Source organism: Nematolebias whitei, chromosome 3, assembly GCF_014905685.2.
Source record: "Nematolebias whitei isolate Nwh7 chromosome 3, NemWhi1, whole genome shotgun sequence".
Taxonomy (NCBI): Eukaryota; Metazoa; Chordata; class Actinopteri; order Cyprinodontiformes; family Rivulidae; genus Nematolebias; species Nematolebias whitei.
The window spans coordinates 26,917,792-26,941,871 of NC_056500.1; the positions used below are offsets into that span (position 1 = coordinate 26,917,792).

The 24,080-nt window shown below is 39.7% G+C and overlaps 1 protein-coding gene across 1 annotated transcript in view; it reads left to right on the plus strand.

Moving 5' to 3' along the window:
* Positions 1-20,345, plus strand: part of nfic (nuclear factor I/C) — a 21,167-nt gene extending 822 nt beyond the window's left edge. The window contains exons 2-13 of the mRNA XM_037674736.1: positions 4,351-4,521; positions 4,724-4,900; positions 8,637-8,820; positions 9,476-9,550; positions 9,718-9,792; positions 11,132-11,264; positions 12,916-13,037; positions 15,432-15,545; positions 15,624-15,781; positions 17,046-17,208; positions 18,697-18,785; positions 19,914-20,345. Coding sequence (XP_037530664.1) covers positions 4,351-4,521; positions 4,724-4,900; positions 8,637-8,820; positions 9,476-9,550; positions 9,718-9,792; positions 11,132-11,264; positions 12,916-13,037; positions 15,432-15,545; positions 15,624-15,781; positions 17,046-17,208; positions 18,697-18,785; positions 19,914-19,934 — 1,482 coding nt within the window. The 3' untranslated portion in view covers positions 19,935-20,345. The remainder of the gene's footprint in view (positions 1-4,350; positions 4,522-4,723; positions 4,901-8,636; positions 8,821-9,475; positions 9,551-9,717; positions 9,793-11,131; positions 11,265-12,915; positions 13,038-15,431; positions 15,546-15,623; positions 15,782-17,045; positions 17,209-18,696; positions 18,786-19,913) is intronic.
* The last annotated feature ends 3,735 nt before the right edge of the window (positions 20,346-24,080 follow it).

The following is a 24,080-nucleotide window of genomic DNA, read 5'->3' on the forward strand; positions in this document are numbered from 1 at the left end:
GTTTGCAAATGTCCTCTATCAGAGACTGAGACCTCACAGTCCAAGAAAGCCAACCTGCCATTTTTTACATCTTCTCGTGTGAACTTGATGTATTTATCCACAGAGTTGATGTGGTCAGTAAAATGTTGGACTTCCTGAGATTTAATTTTAACCCAGGTGTCGTCAACATACCTGAACCAATGACTTGGTGGTGTCTCTGAAAAGGATGTCAAGACTCTTTTTTCTTCCTCCTCCTTGTTCATGTTTCAACAAAGAAGAATTTCAATTTTTGTATTGAACGCTTTTTGAACAAAGAAGAATCCATCCAGAGGACCTGACCCAACCTTGTTAGATTTATCTACCTGGATTATTGAGCAGCATCAGTATACATAGAAAATATTTACTTTATTTAAAGTACATAGTAAATACAATTCCTAAATGTCATGTTTCATATGTGGTAAATTATTAGGACTTATCTGGAGGCTTTGAAGACCCTGAGGGTTCCCCACTGCTCAGGTGTAAATCTACATCCAATAATTTCTTTTTGCAATTTTCACTAAAATCCATCTTGTGGTTTATGACATATTTTGCCAAAAAACAGGCTCAGGCAAAATCGATATTGTCCACCATTATTTTCTGGCAGTGGATGATACTAACTGTGTCATGCCAAAGGATGAATGCTATTCTTCTGTTTTCATTAGTGGCGTCCCGATAGTCATAAAAAATACCCCGATACTTTGGACCGATACCACTTTTATGCTTGGCGATGTAATTTCCTCTTCTACTTTGCAAGTAACTGACGACAAAAAAAAGTCCACAGTTTGGAGACATTTTAAAACAAACGCAGTTAATGTTAAGACAGTAGATTGTTGGCTGTGTTCTTAATAAGAGAAATGTGTTTCTAAAGTCTCTGTGTAATGTTTAACTAATAACTCATTAACTACGCGGTATTGGCAAGTACTCAAACTGAAGTACTTGTAAATTACTAGTATCGGGACACCCCTATCCCAGTTCAAGATTCACTCTTATTCCATCAACTTGGGAAAACTTGTTAAAAAATGAAACATCAGATTGTGCAGCTCAGCCAAGATGAGCTCTGACTCTTGGTGGCGGCACATCATATGGTTCAAATTAAAAAATGAAATGAGTAAGCCCAGTCTTGTTTGGATCTCCAGCTCAGACTTCACAGCAGAGCCATCATTCAGAGTTTAAACAGGTCACAGGAAGTTGGACTTTCCACGACTGAACTGCTGTTTAACAGTTTTTATATAATTACAAGTTAACATGGAGGATTTCACCACAGAACGTTTTAGTCTGATGATGTCACTCTAACTTTGGAGCTGTTTAAACTTTTAAAACTTTTTTTTACACTTCTGATATGGTTTATGCATCCAAACGTTGTCTGCTCACCCAGTGCCCATTGACTTCCACTGGATCTGAGCTCAGTATTTTTTAAAGGCTTTTTTTAACCTGGTGATATGTCCTCTATAAAGCTCTGAAGAACGTTCATCTGTGATGGCTTGGTGCTTCTGTTACTTGCAGCATCATATATCCTAAAATTTTCCACACAGTGATGGTTGAAGCTCACTTTTCACTCTGTCGGCCTGTCTTATTAAAGGTGGTGTCAGGAAGTGAGGGACACAGGTGTGTGGTTACCTGTTGACCTTCTTCTACAGTTTATTCATCAAGATGTTGGCACTTTGTCATCTTAGATCATTACAGCAATAATAATAATAATGATGATGATGATGATCATGATTATGATAAAGTCCCAACTGAACTGCTGTTGGATTTTAGAAAAGGAGGGTGATTTTGGAATTAGGGACAATAGCTGCATTGTCGTCCTTCAAGATTTCTTCAGAAATGTAGATTAATTTGTTCAACCATTATTTATTCAGGTTAATCCCATTGAGCCTCAGGGACTCATTTACAAGAGAGACCTGATTTTAGCAAAGAGTGATGACAACAGTGGACAACAAATACTACAGTAGACAATTATAAAAGAAAGCATACAAACTGAAAAGAACAAGTGAAAGAAAATGGAATTTAAAAAAAAAACAGCTAGGTTGTAAAATGATGTAGAAAACTAAAAACAGGAACCTGTCTGTTGTTTGGTTTTTGCCATGAACTTAGCAGATGTTTGAAGCCACTTAGAGAGGTCAAAGTTGAGAGCTTCAGATATTTTTGCAAGATATTCCAGGAAACAGGAGCGAAGTAGGAGAAGGCCCTTTTGCCAAGTTCAGTCTGTACTGAGGGAACACTGCAGGTAATAATGTCCTGAGAGCGCACGCTGTAGCTGCACTCACGCAGAGACATGTAGGAGGAGATGTATGAAGGCAGCAGACCAAGAAGTGATTTAAAGATGAAAATGTACCAGTGAGAGAGTCTGCGTGAAGTTAATGATGACCAGTTAACCAGTGAATACAGGGTGCAGTGGTGGGTACGATAATCACAGCCAGTTATGAATCTTAGTGCACCATGATAGACAGCATCCAACATCTGCAGGGTTCTTGTAGGAGCGTTCATGTAAATAATGTCACCGTAATCAATGGAGGGAAGGAAAGTCACAGATACAAGACGTTTCCTAGCATTCAGAGTTAGACAGGATCTGTTTCTGAAAAAGAAACCCAGTTTAACCTTCAGTTTCTTTACTAGGTTTTCCACATGGAGCTTAAACGAGAGATGTGAATTGATCAAGATACCCAAATATTTGTAGCAATCAACAAACTCAATAGAGACACCATTTGAGGATAAAATCAAAGGAAGAACTGCTGGGACCGACTTCCTGTTTGAAAACATCCCTTTGGTTTTATCAGCATTTAAGACAAGTTTGAGATGGAACAAATCAGACTGGATGATGTCGAAAGCTGGAAAACTTTAGCAACTGTTTTAGCTCGACAATAAACAACTGTGTCATCGGCACAGAAATGTAAAGATACATCAGGGATGCTCTGACCTACATTACCTTTTCTGTCTTCTTCTATTTGCAACTTGCCAAGTCCCCAGTGCTGCATTAGACATCCAATCTTACTCTGAAGCTGAAGCTACCTGAAGTTCTCGACCTTGACCTAAGTTCATGGGAAAAAACCAATACAGACATGTTCCTGTTTTTAGTTTTCTACATCGCCTTACAACCTAGCTGTTTTTTTGTTACATTTTTTTAATACCATTTTATTTTCACGTGTTATTCTCAATTTGTACGCATCCTTTAGATGATTGTCTATTGTTGTCCGCTGGCGTCATCATTCTTTGTTAAAATCAGGTCTCTCTTGTAAATGAGTCCTCGAGGCTCAATGGGATTAACCTGTCTAAATAAAGATTGGATGGAAAATTCTATGGAGAATGATTCTTTTTAAATAACACATTTCTCAAGCTGCATGGCTGCAGGTACTGACTGAAAGAACCAGATCATGGATCCAGGTGGTCTAAATAAGTTTTCTCTGCAGGGAAGCTGGACTCTCCCTTAGAGATAGGCTGAGAAGTTCAATTAGCAGGAGAGACTTGGAGTAGAGGTTTGGGTATCTGAGAGCTAAAGTCTTCAAAATATAATGTCTTTGAATGAAATGGTCATTCAAAGAGAGAAATCTGTCAGTATAGCAAGTAAAACTGGTCATTTCCAGTTATTTTGTGCTGAGCAGAGACTACCAGAGCTATAATTATTTTTAAAATATCACCCTTTTGAAAATGTCCAAGTAATATGAAGTCAAAAACACACTTTCAGTGTTCAGCATTATGAGATTTATTACTGTAATCACATTTTGGTCAGTGAACACTCACATGGGAGTTATGTCTATGGACTTCCTCGTTGCCAAAACTACTTGAACAATAAAAAGTGCATGATGGGTAACAATACAGGCAAACTAGACACACAAAATTGACAGGATCAGTGCAAAAACTGTAATTTAGTTTGTATATTTGGTCTTTTATTAGATTAAATTCAACTGTGACAGCCTGCTCAAAAACAACAAAATGTTTTTGAGAAGCCCCAAAGAAACACTGCAGTGAGGAAATCTGCACTTTTGATTAAAAAAAATCTGTCAAGTTATTAAACTATTTAATTATATTTTTTATGTGTTTAAACATACTATTTATTTTATTTACTTATGATATTTTTTATTTAATGCTTGTGGAAACCTCCCCGCTAAGGCCAGAAACTTGGAGAAAACCCTGGAATATAATTAAAAAGGCAATTTAATTCAGTCACTCAATTCAAAGAGTGACATTTCTACAATGTATAAGATCAAGGTTTCCTAGTTGAAGTGAAATACTGGATTTTGATGATATTTTAATTTATTGAGATGCACTTGAACAGTGGTTTATGATAAGTGTGTGGATGGTTTGTGTAATGATGTGATTTTGTTTCTTGTGTAGGATGAGTTCCATCCATTCATTGAGGCTCTGCTGCCCCAGGTCCGTGCTTTCGCCTACACATGGTTCAACCTCCAGGCCAGGAAGAGGAAGTACTTCAAAAAACATGAGAAGAGGATGACCAAAGAAGAGGAGCGAGCTGTCAAAGATGAACTACTGGGAGAGAAGGCAGAGGTGACACTAAACTAAACTTGTCTTATTAATAGTTAATTTAAAAAATATTCTTAAATTTATCAGCTAAACTAAATTAACATATCTGGTTTATTAATTTTAACCCATTCAGATTCTTCAACAAATCAAAAATTCTACTAGACAAATTTAGCCAGTGTAATGTTTAATCAACATGTTTGTTTGTACATTATAATTGTGTTGCTAGATAAAGCAGAAGTGGGCCAGCCGTCTTTTGGCTAAGTTGAGAAAAGACATTCGACCTGAATGCAGAGAGGACTTTGTCCTGTCCATCACTGGGAAGAAGGCTGCATGCTGTGTCTTATCTAACCCTGACCAGAAAGGCAAGATGAGACGCATAGACTGCCTCCGACAGGCTGACAAGGTAAACACACCGGTTTCTGCAGCTTTGTGCATTTCAATTATACATTTAAATCCAGTTATGTATGTAGAGCCAATTCACAAGGTAAGATAAGATAGAACTTTATTGATCTCTCAGGAAATTGTTGTGCCAGAGTTTCAGTACAAAGGAGCATACGCAAGGAATCACACAAGGTATAAAAAATAACAGAGAATATAAAAAATAACAGAGTATAAAAATACCAATAATTAAGGTCTAAAACAGGTCAGGTGTCGACAGAAACATTAAAGTGATTATTGGATTTATTTGTATTTATTTTTTTCTTTTCCAAACCATCTCAGGACACAAAACCACTCACACTATAACATGTACCAAAATTTCATGCACATTATAAAATGTAGAAAAAACGTTCACACACTTTATAAAGCATACAAAAACATGTACATACAGTATAAAACGTGCAAAAACATTCAAGCTTATTATAAAACATTTGAAAACATTCACGCTTGTCGTGAAATGTACTAGAACCATCACGCACATTATAGAATGTACAAAAACATTTATAGATGTTATAAAATGCACAAAACATTCATACTAGATCCCAGCCAAAATGTAAATTTTGAATATTGCCGATACCGATTTTGGGAGGGTGTGCTAATGCTGATAACCAATATAATGGCTGAACATTTTTGAGTTTTGTCCACCTCCAAGAATTTAAGTAAACAGCTACTGTTTTAACACTTGAAGTCTTGAAACAGTGTTCCTAATGTGTGTTCATATTTTATATCCTCCACTATTCACCATAAAGGTATCAAGTGTGCTACATTAATATAAATTAAACAAAGAAACACCCTTTCTTGTTCATTGTTAAACAGTCAGTCACATATGGTGAAAGTTTAATTAGCATTGACTGCAGCATTTTTTATTTTATTTTGCAGAGAAGTAAAGATTCAGTCGAACAATGCATTTCATTGAGGACGACAATTATAACATTACTAACACTGATATATTTTGCCTCTGTTAGATTCATTGTTCTGGATAAAGTTTTACAGAGCAATAGCCTATGCTAGATTATCTAAACATTAGCTTGCTAATTTGAGAAGTACATAGCTAAAGACAAGCGGGTTGGAGGATTGAAGATAATTTATTATAGTTGTACAGCTCAGTTACAATAAACTTACCATGCTCTGTTCAACAAAATACACTACATAGTAGTGCCCCCTGCTTTGGCTGTGTTGAAACTGAAAGTGTAACTTAAAGCGAATGGCCATGACTTAAAAGTATTCTGCATGCTCCTTCTGCTGGATACACTGTACAATTACTCTTTTTGCACGTAAGGACACGACTTGTTCCCAGTGTTTATATCAGCGCATAATGGGACAATTATCACCAATACCAATATATTCTCAAATTCCTGTATCGGCCTAAAATATCGGTCCTGCCAATATATCGGTTGAGCTCTAATTCATACACATTACAAAATGAACAAAAATTTTCACGCTTGTTCTAAGACATATAAAAACATTTACAGATGTTATAAAATGTACAAAAATATTCCCGCTCATTATGAAATCTACAATAACAATAATGCTTGTTATAAAACGTACAAAAACATTCACGCTCATGTACAAAAATCTACAGACACTTTTCAAAATGTACAAAAACATTTACATACAGTATAAAGTGTACAAAAACATTCACAGATGTTATAAAACATACATAAACATTTACAGGGGCGGCTGTGGGTGAGTGGTTAGAGCAGTCGACCTCCAGTGCAAGAGTTGAGGGTTCGAATCCACCAACAGTCACATGTTGAAGTGTCCCTGGTCAAGACACTGAACCCGTCATTGCCTCCGATGTGTGTCCCATCAGTGTATGAATGTGATCTAAAGCACTGATTAGTCTCTTTAGAATGATTTGTTCAATTAGCTTTGTACAGCTCTAGTAGAGTGCTGTATGAACGGGTAAATGAGGACACAGATTGTAGTGTAAAGAACTTTGAGTATCTCCATAAGATAGAAAGGAGCTTTATAAGTAGTCAGTTTACCATAAAATGTACTAAAACATGTACAAACCTTGTAAAATGTACAAAACATTTGTGCATGTTATAAAATGTACAAAAACATTTATAGACATTTTAAAATGTCCAAAAACATTCACGCACTTTATAAAATGTACAAAAACGTTAACGTACTTTATAAAATGTACAAAAACATTAACGCACTTTATAAAATGTACAAAAACGTTAACGTACTTTATAAAATGTACAAAAACATTAACACACTATAAAATGTACAAAAACAACACAATTTTTAAAATGAACAAAAAACATTAACGCACTTTATGAAATGTACAAAAACACTCACACACTTTATAAAATGTACAGAAACACTCACACTCTATAAAAGGCACAAAAACATTTACAGACAATTTAAAATGTACAAAAACATTCACATACTGTATAAAATGTACAAAACATTTAGACATTGTATAATGTACAAAAATATTCACATACGTTATAAAATGTACAAAAACACTCACACTCTTTATAAAATGCACAAAAACATTTACAGACAATTTAAAATGTACAAAAACATTCACATACTGTATAAAATGTACAGAACATTTACAGACATTATAAAACGTACAAAAACATTCACACATATTATAAAATGTAAAATAACATTTACATACATTATAAAATGTTCAAAAACATTTACATAAAGTATAAAGTGTACTAAAACAATCACGCTCATTATGAAACACTAAAAAATAATGCATGTTATAGAATGTATTAAAGTATTTACAATTGTTGTAAAATGTACAAAAACAATGACATACTTTATAAAATGTACAAAACATTCACATACCTTATAAAATATTCTAAAACATTCAAATCTAATGTGTTAGCATGTTTTTGGATTTTTTTAATGTTTTGGTACATTTTATATTGTCTGTGTATGTTTTGGTACATTTTCTAACCAAGAGAAAATAATGAATAATAATGAATGCTCAATGGCAACACGACAGCTAGTGTTTAGCACTGTTGCCTCACAACAATCCCTGGTTGGACCTGGGGTCTTTCTGTGTGGAGTTTGCATGTTCTTCTTGTGGATTTTCTCTGGGTACTCCAGTTTCCTCCCACAGATCAAAAACATGCATGTTAGGCTGCCTTCAGGCTCAGGCCTCTCTTGCAAAAGAGATCTGTGATCTAAATGGGATTAGCCTGGTTAAATAAAGGTTAATAAATAATATAAATAATATTAATGAATAGCAAATAAAACAGGGGTGATGTGCTCACGTCGGGGGTGTTGGTTAAAAGACGGGCCCCAGCATTTTGGTGCATTTGAAGATGTCTGATGGAGGTTTGGGAGATTCTTACATTCAGAGCATTGCAGTAGTCGAGCCTTGAGCGGATAAAAGCATGAATGGCCTTTTCCAGGTCCGGACAATTTAAAAAAGGCTTGACCTTGATTAAAACACTTAACTGATAAAAGCTGGACTTGACTACAAAAGCTATATGTTTGTCAAACTTTAAATCCTTGTCAAACATTAAGTTGGATGTCAAAGCACCAAAGTTACAGGCAGCATCATCGCCAGAGAAGATACACTCGGTCTTGCCTTCATTTAAAAACAAAACATTTTGGTGAAGCCACTGTTTACTGTCAGTAAAACAGTCAATAAAAGTGTGAATGTTCGTACATGTAACAAAGTCGCACACTGTCTTTTGTCATAGCGCTTGCTTTGTGTTTTTCTCCAGGTGTGGAGGTTAGATTTGGTGATGGTCATCCTTTTTAAAGGCATTCCTTTAGAAAGCACCGATGGGGAGCGACTGGTGAAAGGAGGCCAATGCTCCAATCCTGTCCTTTGTGTCCAGCCACACCACATCTCTGTTTCCGTCAAAGAGCTCGACCTCTACCTCGCCTTCTACGTACAAGAAAAAGGTATTCTTTAACGTTAGGGCTGTGCTGCCTGGTTCTTTACCACACACTCGTTGTACTTTATAAAAAACTTTCAACAATACAAGCTTGCTGCCTTTGGATAAGAACATGTGTGATCTTAAGACAGAAAAACTGCAATAGATGTTTATCCCGCTCTGTTAAAAGGGAAGGTGGACATTTTTGTTTTTGCTCCTGTTGAGTACTGGTACTAAAAACTTATTAAATATAGCACCCGGCTTCTCAGAGGGACTGATGGCAAGACCTCCTTCAGTCAGTCCCTGCAGATTGGTTTTTCATCTGAAGTCTTTTGACATTTGTCTCAAAAGGCTCTGGGAACTCAGAGGTTCTGATAACTCTTAAAAAGTAACAATGACCAGATGTCCAAAAGGAGTTGAGCTGTTGACCTCATTCCTCTGACAGAAGCATGAGGATGCAACAAATCTGGAATATATAAATTTCTTTGAAATGTTTTTAACTGAACAGATCATAAAAACCTGTCCGTCTGCTTTGAAATGACAGGAAGTGACAACATTTCTGTCTAAAACAGCTAAATGTGTTTGTAGGAACATGAGACGAACACTCCTGGTCTTGTTTCCTTTAGCCTTTTCTGTTTTATTAGCTAAAGTCAAGGTTGTTCTTTCTCTGTCTTGGTCTACAGAGGCAGAGCAGACCAGTAGCCCCAGTCGTGCTGGAGTGGGTTCTGATCAGGAGGACAGTCGGACGGGCGCCATAGGTAGCAGATCTTTTTACTACCCAGCATTCTATGTGCATATGCACTATGTCTCATAATATCTATATCTATGGATAAACTTCATTTAGCTGTAATGTCATGAATGAACATATTTGATCTGGACGCCCACGTGTGTCCCACTGTCTATGTCCCCTGCTATGTTTCTGCAGATGGTCCAGAGTTCCAGGAGAGTTTTGTGGCTTCAGGAGTTTTTAGTGTTGCCGAGCTGGTCCAGGTTTCCAGAAGTAAGTTGATTTGACTTCAGCTCTAACCTTTCTCCAACCTGGGTTGGAGTCACACTCATTTCTGATGAAACGTTGTTATTCTGTTGCATCAGTCAGTTTATGATAATTTGACGTTGGTGCTTTCAACCTGTTTCTGTTTATAATAAAATGTTTACAGGAAAAACATTAGCAGTTTACTGAACTTTCTCTGTGTGTGTCACTGTAAATCTAAAAATAAGGTCCTTCAGGTTATTAGACAGAGATTTATACATATAATACACAAATAAAAATAAGGCCTCTGTATCTGCTTTTAAAAATTATTCCTTCTGCACATCTTAAACCATTAACCTGTCCCATATCACGGGAAATTCTTATAGTTTTCTAAAAGGACTCTAAAATAAATTGCAGGTGTGTCCTTCATTCATTTTACTGTAACTATACTGTCATTTTACAGCCTTTCTGCTGAAAATCATCATTATCTTTGCACATTTAGAGCAGACATGGTGCAGTTGTACACAGATTTACAGTCAAACTGAAAAGTATGTTACCATTTTTATCAAACAAAAACAAAATCGTTACTTTGCTGACATATCGTGACTTTAACATGGTCAGAGTCAGAGTCAGAGTTTCTTTATTGTCATTCGCACCTCATGTGGTACATGTGGTGGAGCGAAATTATGTACACAAGGTCCCAGTTACATCCAACAATAAAATGTACAAGAAAAACAGTAATAACATCTAAGATATGAACTAAGAAAAACATCAACTAAATATACACTAAGCACTCATAACATAAAACATTGAACATCAGCACAAACATGAACATGAGTCTGTGAGCAGATGTGCACGCATGAACACATCAACATTGAAACAGATCAGCAGCAACATGATGTGATTTTTCACAGTGATTATTATAGTTAGAGATTCATGAGTCTAACAGCCTCAGGGTAGAAGCTGTTCCTCAGTCTAGGGGTTCTACACTTAATGCTCCTTAACCTCCTTCCTGAGGGGAGTGGGGCAAAAAGTGTTACTATAGCTTACTTTAACAGCAGTCATTCCTACACAGAAAATACTGTCAACTTTTGACTTGAAGTCTTAACAACAGGGACTTTCCTGTAGTCCTTTATTCCTGTTCTCGTTATAAAATTTCATAACATAAACCAAACAACTCGATGTCTCAGCGTAAGATGCTCCTAACTCTGGTGTGACAGGTGGTGTGTACTACATGCCAAGCCCTGAATGTATCAGATTTAAAAGTTTCAGTTTGGTGGAAGTCCTCAGAGTTTCAGCTGAGCAGTTTTGGATGTGATGAAATTATTTGTTTCCTGCTGTTTTAACAGTGTGTACTCTCCACATTTAGTCCCCGTTGTAACTGGAGTTGTACCTGGTTTCTCCATGGGGGATCTCCAGGGTCACCTGTCCTACGACCTCAACCAGTCCATCAACCAGCCGGTCAGCCTGAAGCGGTCACTGGCCAGCACTTCGTCCAGCGGGTATGTTCTACTAAACACTCGTTGTCAAACTCAACATCGACTGCCTTGTATTTCCCCGTGTCAGGAAGTGAACAACCTGCTGTATTTATTAATTTTACCCTAACACGTTAGCAGGATGAGCCAAAATGTTACGATCATCGGAAAAATTGGGATCTGCTCTGAAATAAGAAGCAGATTACTGAGAGAAATCCACAGTAGAGATGTCGGTCTAACACCATACAGTATGCGCCAAATGGTCTGATGTAGCATTAGTCAGTACTAATGCTACATACTTAAACCAGCGCCTCACCGAGCTGAGACTGTTGAGGCTGGAGTCTCAGGTTTGTTCTGAGGGTCTCATACTCTTAGCTTTGTTGCCAACATCTCAGACCCACCCTAGTTTAGTTTCAATCACCTCAACCTCTTGTCTGCAACTCTAGAGAAATATTTTGACACCTGCACATTTCTCACCTCTGACAGAAAACGTGGGTACAGCCTCAAATTTCCAGTTTTAAATTCCATTGTAATCATTAATATTAATAATTTTTGAAAATCTATATATCTTTATTTTTAAAGCTTATTCCAGCAGATTAAATTATATTCAGTTTTTTTAAGTTTGTTTTTTTGGGTGGATGCTTACACTAGAATTTTTTTACTTGATTTGCACCAATGACCCGCGACCCAAAAAGGAAGAAGCGACTAAAGATAATGGATGGATGGATGAATTTGTGTTTCTTTAGCTGAATGCATTATCCATGATCCATCCATCCATTATCTTTAACTGTTTCTTCCTTTTTGGGTCACAAGGGGTCATTGGTGTCCATATCCAGCAGTCACTGTGTGAGAGGCGAGGGACACCCTGGACAGGTCTTCAGTCCATCACAGGGACACATAAAAGGGACACACTCAGGCTGCTGTTTAATGCATCATATTATATTACATTATTATTGTTGAGTGTATATCTTAGATCCTTGTATACTGTTTCTTTTTATACTTTATATTTTTGCTATTTTTTTGTGTAACTGGGACCTTGAGTACGCAATTTTGTTCCACCTCATGTACCACATGATGCAAATGACAATAAAGTCACCTTGAACATAAAAACAAAAGAGACAAACAACCATTCACTTTCTCTCACTCACACCTAGGGACAATTTAGAGTTACCAGTCAGACCAATATGCATGTTTTTGGTCTGTGGGAGGAAACTGGAGTACCTGGAGAAAACCCACGCATGCACGGAGAGAAAATGCAAACTCCATCCAGAAAGGCCCCCAGCCAGGATTTGATCCAGTGACCCTCTCACCGAGAGGCAACAACTCCATTAACTGAGCCACTGTGCCGCCTGACTACACTATCTGAAAACAATTAAATCCATCGACGACTTACGTTTTCTTGAGATGAAATGCTAATAAACAACCAACTTTTTAATGTTTAATTAAAAGACGATCTCATTTTACTTTAAATGGAACCAAAATGTAAGTCTAATGAAGTACTTGTGAAGTACTCATTAGCTAGTATGCAATCTGATTTTAAAAAAAAGTTCTTGTTGAAATGTGGAGAACTTCCAGTGACCAGCACTTGTCTCACCAGCCCTGATCACTTGAACATTTACTCTTTCAGATTCACTACAGTTTCATTTTGGAACAACAGTTTTGGTGTCTGTGTCTGCAGAAGTAAACGTCTTAAATCTGGCTCCATAGAGGAGGATGCTGACAGTCCTGGAGGAGAGTATTACCACTCACCTTCATCTCCTGCAAGCAGCTCAAGAAACTGGACTGATGACATAGAAGGAGGTAACAGACCATCGCATACAGGCCATCCATCCATCCATCCATCCAGCATCCATCCATCATTCAATCCATCAATCCATCAGTTCATCAATCCATCAATCCATCCATCCATCCATCCATCCATCCATCCACCCATCCATCCACCCATCCATCCATCCATCCAGCCAGCCAGCCAGCCAGCTAGCCAGCCATCCATCATCCATCATCCATTCCATCCATCAATACAGCAATCCATCCATCTAGCCATCCAGCCATTCAGCCATCCATCCATCATCTTGTTCTGGACTCAGGTCTCAAGGGCAGCAGCTTGAGCAGGGAGGTCCAGACATCTCTTCCCACAGCCACCTCTTCCAGCTCTTCTGGGAGGACTCCAAGGTGTCCCCAGAGCAGCTGAGAGACATAGTCCCTCCAATGTGTTCTGCAGCATTGTGGACTCTGTGCCGGTCTGTTGTGGTGAAAAGGAAGCTGAGCTGTAAGGAGAACCTCTGTTTACTGGTCTGTCTACGTTCCTACCCTCACCTATGTTCAGAAGGAACTCTGGGTAGTGACTGAAAGAACGAGATCATTGCTCCACACCTCGAGCCCCCCCCCCCCCCCCCCCCCCCCCCCCCCCCCCCCCCAGTCAGACATGCCCAGAAAACCTCCCTAGGGAGGCACCATAGGATCATTCTTGCCAGATGTCTGGACCACCTCAAATGGCTCATCTCGAAGCGGAAGAGCAGCAGCTCTATTCCAAGTCTCTCCTGGATAACTGAACTTCTCATCCTATCTCTAAGGGTGAGTCCAGTTACCCTACAGAGAAAACTCATTTAGACCTCCTGGATCGACGATCTCGTTCTTTCATTCACTACCTAGAGTTCCCCCTGAACATAGGTGAGGGTAGGAACGTAGACAGACCAGTAAACAGAGCTTCTTGCAGCTCAGCTCCCTTTTCCCCACAATGGACCAGCACAGAGTCCACATTACTGCAGAAGGTGCACGGATCTGACTGTTCTCACACTCTATTCCTCCCTCACTGTGAACAAAACCCTTTGATAATTGAATTCCTCCACTTGAGACAGAACATCACTCCTATCCTGGAGAGGACAGCTCATCAGTAGGATGCCCAGATACTTTATATTAACTTCCCTTATGGCACCGCTCCATTGATGTGCAGTGACTCGTTTCTTAACTATTTAATAAATAAACATCTTAGTTTTTACCAAGCTCCAGAGTGTCTCTGTGTTTACAGTAATGAGCTTATTAAACATGAATAAAGTTGGAAAAGTCTCAGAATCAAATGCACTCTGACCGCTGATCAGCACCCCCCCCCCCCACTTTATTCAATGACAACCACATCTTTGCACTCACAATCACAGCACTTTGCGTGGCAAGCATGTTTTAACATCCTACTACTTATTTAGTAATGTCTCTGACTCACATTCCATTAAATTCCTCAATTTGCTGCATCTAGATATAATTTCTGACCATGCATAGTGGACAATTCCACATGCAGGACATTTCTCCATGTATTTACAGGTGAGTCACGTGTTCTCAGTTCCATGTTTGTCAGGATGTATGAAGGAAAGGTGCACAGGAACATATACATGCACACGTGCATTAATCTGAATGTTTGAGTCTGTACACGTCACACTTTGTCTTTACACTGATTTTCAGTCAGAAATCTGCTGCCTCTCTTTTACGTGAGGCTCTTTTAGCTTCAACAACTCAGTTTCAGCTTCTTCAGCAAACTTCAGAAAAGTTTTTTTGCACTCAGCATTCACTGTTTTCACAGAAGATAATGATTTTCTAGATTCTCCCTGTGACTGAGGCATGACCCTCTGACAGTATTGTGTACTACAGTATATGTACTGTCTGAAGTACTCTACTTGCTCACCCTGTGACTTATAGATTTTTACATTTTTCTAAATATTTATATTTATTTTCAAATATGTTCCCCATAGAGAAACATTGAGATGTCTTCAAATCCTTCAAAAACTGTTCTTTGAAAGTGGCTCTGTTTTATGTTTATATATGTTTTAAACAGTTTTAGCTACTGTTTGGCTGATTTTAGCTTTAGCATTTGTTTTATTCCTTTTAGCTACAGTTTACCTATTTCTATGGTTTAAATTGGTTTCAGGACACAAAAAAAGTCCTAGAGTTCCTCACAGGATGTTAACTGTACCTTATTTTAGTGTTTAAATGTTAGTAATAGGATCATAGGGAGCATTTATAGACACATTGTGAACATGAACAATTAATGCATTGCTCATGAGCTTCATTAAAAGCTTTAGCTTTTAACAAATTTTCAGCGCCGTCTCAGTTCAGATGAGTATGTTAAGTTCAAAACAAGAAGTTTTAGTACATTTGTGGGCAGAGTTCACCATTGCAAAGTTTGTTTGTGTATTTGTATTTCAGGTTTGTCTCCCCCAGTCAAGAAAGTGGAGATGGACAGCCCCTCCCCCCAGGAGGACTCCCCAAGAATGGGCTCCTTAACTCAGCACCACCGTCCAGTCATAGCTGTGCACAGTGGTCCGTACTACACACTCCAACCCCCCGCAACACACATTTTCTTTATCAGAAAGCAAACTTTTATTTTTCTCTTCTCAGGTCTCTCTCTGAGTTCTCATCCCTCCTCATCGCTTCACTTTTCTTCCTCTTCCTACTTTTCTCATGGAGCAATCCGCTATCCTCCTCACCTGGCTCAGGATCCCCTGAAGGATCTGGTCTCACTACCCTGTGACCCTTCAAATCAGTCCCCCAGCTCCGTAAGTAAACCAGTCTGTCAAACTCCTTGAACTCACTATGAGTCTTTTTAAAATTCCAACACCCACCATTTTTTCATATTATGTATCTAGCTAAATATAATAGAGACATGACAAATAAATACCTATGTTATTTGGCAAATGTTGAAATGTAATGCACACTAGTTTGAAAAACATAGTTTCTGTGACAATTTCAAGGTGTTTAGGCACAGCTTTGGAAACAGCCCCTTCAATTCCATATACCTGTATAAGGTGTGACATCACACCAAGGATCTGACCGCCAAATTCCTATTGCCAAATAACAGAGGCAGTTGCAAAGAAAACACCCCATCCCTTACCGTACAAATAACAACAACCCCCCCCCCCCCCCCTTTACTGAATCTCAGAGTTATTTGTTAATCATTGAAAAATCTACAGGAAGAAGGAAAAAGAGAAACTCAAGGAAGTTCAGCAGCAATAGAGACACAGCGAGAGTGGGAGTGAGTCATGAGGTTTGAGAGATTTGTGGTATTTAGGATGTTTGGATTTTATAGTTAGGGTGTAGTTCAGTGTGTTTAGTGTTTAGTTTAGTCAGTTTTAGTGTGTTTGAGTCAAAAAAAGAGGCAGTTTTTGACTGAAGAGCTGCAGCTTCTGTTTGAGGAAAGGAGATGCGGACCCAGAGGTGGACGGAGCCGAGGAGTCAAAATTTTTCAGACAGAAGAGTCAGAGATGGAAAAGAAAAACAAAGTCTGAAAGAGAGTGAGAACGTTGAAGAGGAAATGAAAAATCTATTATTTGTTTTAGAAAGGAAAGAGAAGAAGAGCGCACCAAGTGCCACGCCCCTGCCTGTGAATACACACTTCTGCCTGTGAATACACACTCCTGCCTGTGAATACACACTTCTGCCTGTTAGTACACACTCCTGCCTGTGAATACACACTCCTGCCTGTGAATACACACTTCTGCCTGTTAATACACACTGCTGCCTGTGAATACACATTCCTGCCTGTGAATACACACTCCTGCCTTTCAATACACACTCCTACCTTTCAATGCACACTCCTACCTTTCAATACATATTTCTGCCTGTGAATACACACTTCTGCATGTGAATACAAACTCCTACCTTTCAATATTTCTGCCTGTGAATACACATTCCTAGATTTCAGTACACACTTCCACTTGTGAATACACGCTCCTGCCTGTGCATACACACTCCTAATTTTCAATACACACTCCTGCCTGTGAAAACTGTAACTGTAACTAAAGTTTCTATGAATGTTTCCAGCTCAACGGCAGCACTCAAGTGAAAATGCCCAGTCATTACATCACCTCTCAATTGTTGGGACCCCATGGACCAGCACCCCCCCTCCCTAGACCATCTGCTCCCATAGAGTCAAAGGCCTCCACCTCCTCATCTGAAGGAGGGGCAAATTCCCCCACATCACCCAGTAAGTAGTTACAGACTCACTGTATGCACATATAGTACATGTACACAGAATAAGTGTGTTTCTGTATAAATAAGATTAGAATAAGACAAACTAAATGGAGGATATGAACAAATTCAAGAACCTCCTGTCATTATTGCATCGTCTCATTTCAGCATGACTCACTTCACTCTGATTTGTCCTAACTTGGTTCTACGCAGTCTCTAAATGTTGCCTCATTGTAGGCAGGTCATCTTAGTGCAGCCGCTTGAAACTCGCCAACAAATAAATAAATGTCACTGTCTGTGCAGTGTTGGACCCAAATGGAGGCAAACACTGGGAGCTCAGAGGTTTAGCTAAAAATGTATTTATTAACGAACGTATTAAAAGCTGACGTGATGGCAAAAACTTGCAACAGAAGACAACACTAGGGAAACACGAGAGGAGCACAAGGAGGACGAAGACATAAGGTTAAACCAGTATAATGAGCCGCTGGTGAGATGGTGTCAAGAGACCGTTTAAATAGAACAGAGGGTGGGTGGAGTGTGGCAGCAACTGGATAATTATTGACTAGGAACAGGTGTGAGTGGAAGGCTGACTGAACACTGAGAGCTGACTGAGGGCAGAATGAACATGACACTGGAAAGACTGAAACATGGACTACACAAGGAGTGATTTTAATATAAAATACCGAAAAACAAATGGGTAAGAATCTAAACTAACTTGGAAAACATACCATTGAATAAAACACATAGATATGACAATAAAGGAGAAATAAATTCAATTCAGTTCATTTAATTTACATAGCACCATGTCACAACAGAAGTCTTCTCAGGGCACTGGACAGAAACATTCACATGTTACAAAAGCCAGTTAGTAAATGTTGCCTGTAGATTGTGTTGAATCTTCACTTCATCACAGTTTCCCATCCTGAGCAAGCACAAGGGCAACAGTGGAAATAAAGTCACTGAACATTCACTACCCCCTGCCTTTATTTCCAAAAAATGTTGTGGAGGCATCAAGGCCACCTTTCCGCCACCGGTTTGAGCCCATAAGCCCATGAATTGATTCCCGTTGGTCTAGCTTCGTCTGAATTCTGTGTTCAGTGAAAAAGCACAGACGTGTTTAGTGGACACTGCAGAGCTTTTAAAAATGGTGGTTTGATTCTGGTGATGGGGACGCTCTCATGATTGACACCTTTCCTGGACCAATCTATGTCCTGCAGTCTAGGTTCAACTGAGCTCAACTTGTTTGGAACCTCGACCCGGTAGGTTCTAGGACCAGAGCTTGAGGTGGGTGGGACCACCCAGTGGAGAGACTGAACCAGGACAAAGTGGAGCCAGTGGAACAGGGCTGTTCAGTTTTGCACCAGTCTTAACAAAAGCCTGCTCTCATTTTATTCAAACACGTGGCTCCTTTGTGAAAGTTTTGAAAGTTGCTGCACTGACTGACCTTGAGTTGTGAGAGCTGCCATATTGGTGGATAACATCTGTTTACATTTAATACCAACAGCATACTCTGCTCCTGGGACGCCCCCTACCAGTCAGTCCTCCTTTGTTGGAGTGACTCCTCGGGACCCAGGTGGACTCTACCAAGCCCAGGTCAGTACGTACCATTTAACCTGCTCATTTTATGATGCTCATCCTAAAACCTGGACAGATTTAGAAAACTAATCAGTTCTCTCTTTCTCACCTAGTTTTTATTCTGCTGACTCTGAGATGTCAACTCTGTCATTAATTAAAGGAATGCATATCACCCGCCGCACTTTACCAAATTTGTCTTAGTCCAAGATCATCTTAGGACTGCTCGATATGGAGAAAAAATACAATCATGATTATTTTGGTCATTATTGTAATCATGACTGCCTGCTCGGTGGAAAGCTGTGTTCAATAGGACATGCTGTAACATAGTTCATTTGTTATTTCATGTTTGAGTCTTGATGCCGCTCTCCTCTATCACTCTGCTCTGGAGGCACACATTACAGGAGCCTCAGCTGAATGAGCCTAAAACTTCCAAATTTCAAGGTTATTGTTATTCTCTTCCTCTTTGGTGGTAAATATGTTGTAGGAGGCACTAATGCATCCCCATACTATCAGCGAGCCATACTTTTAAACTGTGTGCTGTTAATAGACCAGATGGTCCTTCCCTTTACCACGGAGGACATGACTTCTGTGGTTTCCAAACAGAATCTCAGATCCGTCGGTCCATGGAACTGTTTTTCCCTTTGCCTCAATCCATTTGAACAGCAGTGGTTCTGGATGGCGTTCAAATATGTTTTTTTTTCTTTGTTGGATGGAGCTCTAACCACAGGGAACTGTGTGCTGGTGTAGATTCTCAACCATCCAAGACATGGTACCCCCCCAATAAAGTATCCTTTAAAAAACAGCTGGAATTCTGTAGATGAAGACATTTAACTTCCAATCCAGAGAGCTTCCGATTAAAAAACAACAAACAAAACCTGAAGAGTTTAGATATCTTGATGCATGCTCATTAATCCAGGTAAAAAAAAATCTAAAAAAATTAAATCAGGTCCTCTGGACCTAAAGAATCCGTTCAGAAGACCTGAGTTATTATTTTAGATGAAGAGTTTAGAGTTTTAAGCTTTTGTAAACTTAAGTTTGCCTTACAGGACAAAGTTCTTCCAAACCCCACACTGGTTGTTTTATTAGAAGTTTTGTTCTTGGAAATAAATGTCAAAACATTTTCATGTGTTTCTGTCTCTGTTCCAGTCTTGGTATCTGGGTAACTGAGTGAGGTCTGGAGGACCCGAGATGGTCCTGACGGTGCCGTCCTGGGGCAAAGGAGACACATCAGTCAAGATTCAGCAACATGGAAACAACTCTTGACCACATTTAAATATAAAAACACATTATTTTATATTTATATGTGTGTTTGTAGCCAGAGACCGTCCAAGGGAAGCTGGACGCTGCTGAGCCGTTGTTTAGGTGGAAGCGGTTGATCTGTGCAGACGTCAGTCTGGGATGAACGATGCACCAGACCTTCCCATCAGGACGGCAGAACCTAAGAAACTCGTAACCCAACTGCATCCCAAGAATGAGGTCTGTTGCTTTTGGATGTATGTCAGCTTTTACTCCTAGCCATCTCTTCTAAATCCAGTAGGAGGCCCATGTAGACCCCCACCCCCATGCCCCCCACCCCCCCAGCACTCCGAATGCCTCCCTCCGCTGCAGGTGCTGCTTAAAAAATATGCAATTAAGCCTTCATTCTTTTTTAAACTGACTAGAAATATAAACTGTTTACATTTGTTTATTTTTTGCACTTTGTTGCTATTTTTGAACTGAGCTGAAACATCCACAAAAAAAAAAAAAAAAATTCAGAAGTTTCATCTTTTTTATGGACAATCATAAATGTGAAACTTTCAGTTCTTTTGCACGGCTCCTGTTTTGTAAATAAATAAAAAAGTTGTTTGTGCTTTTTGCCAGGAACTATAACGGTTCCCCCAAACAAACCCCATGGACGTATTGTACAGGTTCTGTGTTTCCACAGTAACGCGTTGGAGACAGAGACACCACGTCCCCATGGGACATCAGGAACCGATGAGCTGGAGACATGTCGAAGGTTAGGCAGTGGCTGACAAGTCCTCAGGAAATGAATGCAAGTCTGAAGTCATGGATCCACTCAGATGTCTGTTTGGGTCAAAATGGGACTAAAGTTATTCCACTGTCACACACAGGCGCCTGATTTGTGGAGAAACTCGAGGTGCAGACTTCTGGCTTTGCTCCCAGCAATAAGATAAATGCACGATTGATTCAGTTTTTACCTTTTTAGTTCCAAACTAAAAACTAATCACTAAACTGGTCTTTGGGCTGAGTTTAGACTCCTGTAACCTGCAGCTCAACACCAGCTGTGGAGATGAGAAGATGCACTACAGTTTCAACTCTGTAAAACAGATTTATTTTAAAGAAATCACTTTTTTTGCTAAATATCCACGAGTTCATAAAAACTGTAATGTTTAGTTTGACTCTCGGGGTGCAGCTTCCAGCCGTCGTAAAGAACCGGTACACTCCACACACTGAGCGAGCTTGAGGTTCTCACATCCTGAGAGTGACCCACTGTAAGATTTATTACATGCCTAACTGCAGGACTTTTTACTGAGAATGCCACAAAGATATCAGTCCAACCATGAAAGATAACGAGGTGCTCTAATTCTAATACTCGGACATTAAATGATGCAGCAGGGGTTGAAAAGACGACAGCTGTGGACATGTCCTACTAAACGTTTAGTTTCCTGCCTGAAAACCTGGGGAACCAAGCTGTGCAGAAGATTTCTAAAGCTGACTCTTATGGCCAGTCCTGGTTTGAAGGACTTGAAATGCATGAATCTTGTCCAGCTTGGGGGTGTGGTGGTGGTGGTGGTGGGGGGGGGGGGGGGTCCTGTCTCACACAACTCCTAGTTCCATGAATGCTGGGTTCACGAAACACTGATGTAATGACAAAGAGCCACCAACCAAAGACTTTAAATAACGATCGACGCCGTGTCGAAGCATACTTTATACAAAACAGAAGCCATAATGTCCCATTTACAGGAGCGGCCATGTTGTTTCACTCAGGATGGAGACTGCAATGTTCTTTCTGGCCTCCTTTCGTGGTAAACAAAGCCTCCGCCTTGACGACAGGACCTCCTGATGTCTCTGATAAGAACACTGCTTCAAAGAGAACAGCATAGATTTTAGGATTTGAAGTGCCCTGACGTGTCATCTGTCAGACAAGCAATAACCTTCTTGTCACAGAAAAGCTTTTATAAATGTGGATCAAAGTTCATGAAACGCCCCCACACAGAAAATGTAGCTCATGAAGTTGTTTTAGTTTCTGTTCTGGCTGTCAGCCTTGATAGGAAGTTACTGTAGACTAAGTAAATTATTATTAGGCAGCATTCTTCAAGGTTAGGGTTAACTAGAAGAAGTGTTTGAATATTTAATTGGTGAGAAAAGAATGCACGGAGTGGTTTGAGCTGACTCCAAAGCAAGTAGAACTTTAGTTAAAGTACAGCTACCCTCCGACCTGCACACACCAGTGTTTTGCTGTTTGTGATGCAGTGATGCTGTTAAAACAGAACAAGAGAATAAAACTAGTGCCACTGGTAATCATTTAAACTCCCCCTGCGACCATGACAAATCTCACCTTCTATTACCTTTCTCATACTGGAGTTATTTTCTGTTTGTGCCGAGCAGAACCTTTTTTCATTCAACCTTTATTTATACAGGTTAATCCCAATGAGCCTCGGGGACTCATTTACAAGAGAGACCTGAATCCAATCTTTTAGACTCTTTTAGGTCCAGTTAACCAATTAAACTTTAATGAAAGATATTGGAGTATCTACCAATACTGAGCACTGATATGAGTACTAATACTATATGCCATTATACATCTTATAATTAGTAGAACCTTTAACTACTCATTTCAGCTGTTCCAATTGTTTGTGTTAAAATGTATTTTGTATTTCTGATGACTGTTCATCACGGCTCCTGAAATATAAATAATATAGTAACAATATGAGTCGCCTCATTAGAAGTCCTCCAGCTGGCAGTGGGATGAGTAACCTGTGTCTGATTTGAAGCGTTAGCCTAGCATTAGCTTAGCGCCTCCCTTGGAGACGGTGTCAGCAGCTGCTTCTCTTTAAGCAGCTCATCAATGACTCATGGTGGAGGACTCTGGTAGTCAGTCAGCTTGGGCTGTTTCCGCCCTCCTGAATTGGTCTCTTCTCCTCAGAGAGCTGCAGAATGATGGCGGCAGCTGGACGGCTCACCAGCTTGTCTTTCCTGGGTTCATAACATCGCTCTCTTTCTTTTCAGTAAAGTCCTTTCTCACCTCAGCGATGAGGAGGATGGAGACGTTCATCCTCTTGCAAAGAACTTTCTGCGGTCATCAAATGGAGCCAGGACAGCACAAGTCTCTTCTGAAAGCCCCCATCGGTGACCACTGAAACAGTCGAGAAGTTCGTGCACAGATCCTAGGATTCCCAGAATCCTTTTCTGCTCAGTCACTTTTCCTGCTGCAGTCAGCACACCCTTTGAACTCTGCGTTTTATTTTTTATTTTTTATGTTTATCAAGTTGCTGGTGTTGAAGGTGTTCACTTGTGCTCCTCTTGCCATATTTGCGGCACTTTAACTTTTGTCACTTTCAGTGACAATCTTTCACTTTCAGTTCACTTTTGCTGTTCACTTACAGATCTCTGCACGTCTACTTCTTTTTCTTCTCCCTCTGGCCGTGTTTGTTGGTAGTTAACAAACAGCTTGATGGAGCACGACAGCCAACAGTTGGTCAGAAGTGTGGATCAGGACAGCCAACAGAAACACACTCCTCCATTGCTTCTCCTCTTCCACCTTAATGTTCAACTGAGAGGTGAACGTCACGCTGCCTTAAAGTGGTATCAATACTCTGATATCAGAACACGTTTATGGGTACAAGTACACACACACATGACCTGACTGGACTCACTTGATACTGGTACTGGGTATCATGCATCCCCACTATGTTGTCCACAGCAGTGGATGTTCTGTACTAATAAGGTTTATTGTTCAGTTTCACCGTGCACTTGTCGTACGTATGCATGCATCTAGTCCTGTATACACTGCATGGATCTCTGTGACTCTGTACGCACAGAGGCAGCAGCTCCACTTGCCCCTTTACAGGATCAAGCTGCGCTTTATTTTATAGTCAGCCTTGTTATGTATAGCCTGGTGTAGCAGCGGTGGCTCGGAGTCAGTGCTGCAGTCTTGTAAACCTGAGGCTGCAGGTTTGAGCCCATAAAACAGCTGCCAAGTCTTTCATGCAAGTTACATATGTACGATGAATAAGCACTTGTTAACAACAGGTAGTGCTTAAATACCCGATGCGAGCACGTAGTGGCTCAGTCACGTTGCTTAAAATATGC